At 44.8% G+C, this 2,082-nt stretch overlaps 1 protein-coding gene across 1 annotated transcript in view; it reads right to left on the reverse strand.

The window, feature by feature from the left end:
* Positions 1 to 2,082, reverse strand: part of LOC119590620 (flocculation protein FLO11-like) — a gene marked incomplete at its 5' end in the record, with an annotated part of 30,565 nt that overhangs the window by 8,520 nt on the left and 19,963 nt on the right. Inside the window, 2 exon segments of the mRNA XM_037939298.1 lie at positions 447 to 638; positions 1,003 to 1,362. Coding sequence (XP_037795226.1) covers positions 447 to 638; positions 1,003 to 1,362 — 552 coding nt within the window.

The raw sequence follows: 2,082 nt of genomic DNA on the forward strand, positions 1-2,082 counted from the left end.
CAATACTACAACTGTGCAGTGCAAAAATATCATCACCTTATACAGCACTGGACAACAAACGATAACACTTAGCAGCTGGAACTCATAACTGTTAGCATGTTAGGCACACACGTGAAGTATCAGGTGATGATTTCAGTAGTCTTTAAGTGATTTCAGTGTGCCATTTAGCTCTTAGTACTGCGAACACAGATGCTATATACAGAGAGGGATAAGAAGATTCCTACTGTGAATGTAGAACTCTTACATAGCTACAAGTTACCACACTTTGTTAGAACTGCGAGAAGTAAAGATCTTAAGAATTGAAGACTCTACGACAGTTTCAAACGGGAGATTGCTAGTGTCAGCCTAAGCTTTACAATGAAAATTCTCCTCTCCAACATCTCATCTGGAATGATGTCTGAATAAAAATGGGGGAGAACGAAGAAAGAAAAAGAGATCTGCCTCACCTCAAATTTTCTTCTCTCTTGTGCCAGTCTGTTAGCTTCCTCCTGCAGGCGGCGTTGTTCCTCCCGCAGCTCCCTCAACTGCTGCTCCACCACAGACTCCCTGGACACCGCTTTGCCCACTGTGGGAGACCCACCACTACCGCAGGAGGACCGCACTGTCACCTGGGATGAACCACTGCTCAGGGTCGACGTCTGGTAAGGAGAGGAAAGGGTCACTGCTGAAACGGTCCACTAAACACTAGAAATTAAGGCACTGTATACTGCCATTCTCTGCAATGTAACGGCCGAAGGAGCGAGCTTAAGACCTGTGGCAGTGACAAGAATTGTGGTGAAAACACAAACACTATGCATGAGGGTGTGTGCTAGCATACATTATTGTGCTTTCACAATACTCTCGCTGGTTGTTATTATCCTTTGTCTTAAACAGTTCGGAGTTGTGTCTAACATGGACGAGCAGCATTCTTGAAAACAGATGCACATCCTGCTCTAAATGAGTATTGTGTGTACCTTCCTTGAGAGAACAAACTACCTATGCAAGATTCGTGCCGGTACCCACCCTGCTGCTCGCCGACGGGTTGGAGAGCTGATCCAGGCGCGAGACGGCGTCCCGCTCGTCCTTGGGTCCCGTCGTCACCACGATGTTATTCACATGCGGATCCGCTGATGTCACCAGGGCGATCTTGTGGCTCGTGTCATCCGTTACGTCACTGCTGGACCGGGTGCTCCTCAGGGCGGGTTTGTAGTGAGCGTGAGTGGGCGTGAGAAGGCCGCGGGCGGGCGAAGGGTGGGCCTGCGAAGTCGGGGCATCTCTGAAAGCGGTGCGCTGCTCCTCGTCTTCTTCCTCCCTTAGGGCTGCACTCAGGTTGCCGAGGGATCTGCTGCTCAAGGAGCTGCCAATACGGTGGTTGGCGTCACGCTGGAAACGCCGAAAATTTGAGAATTTATACGTCTTCGTGGCATGTACACACTTCGCCACATTGAAATGGCCGGCAGGTTTCTTTTTTTATATAATCTAACAAAACATCCTAAATTTACAGGAGTTATGGACCCGGATGTGATATGAATTGTTTCTCCATAAATCTGGTGACTCATGTGTTGTTTTATAACAGTCGCATGCGTTCAACTTGGCGGTGCAACATCTTCCTTCTTCTTAAAGTATACTCTTATTGCATTTACAGAAAATGTTTATACATTTTATTCTATTCAGCACACTGATATGACGGAAAACGGCAGTTAAAAAGTATATGGCATGGTATGTTATGTGGTAACATACCATACTTATCATAATGCAAAGCCACTATATAGTCACTGATAAATTGTAACGGTCGAGCATTGCAAAGGGTTAGGCAAAAAAAATTAATGACTAATATATTCTCATTATATGACGACAGCATGCGCTTGCTGTAAATTTCACTTCATGTTCAAATCACCAAAATGCCTTTAATAATAAAACTTAATTATAGACACGAAACTCGGAATTCTCTAACACTATCTCCACTCGTACAGTAATGGTGCATCAATACTATACAATACAGCCAAGCAAAAGTATCATTGTAAAACGCTGGTGGACATAAGATTTTTTTTCTATGCAAGAAGCCACATACTTGAAGTGCAGTCATCCAACAAAGATGAAAAA

Source organism: Penaeus monodon, chromosome 27 (assembly GCF_015228065.2).
Source record: "Penaeus monodon isolate SGIC_2016 chromosome 27, NSTDA_Pmon_1, whole genome shotgun sequence".
NCBI lineage: Eukaryota > Metazoa > Arthropoda > Malacostraca > Decapoda > Penaeidae > Penaeus > Penaeus monodon.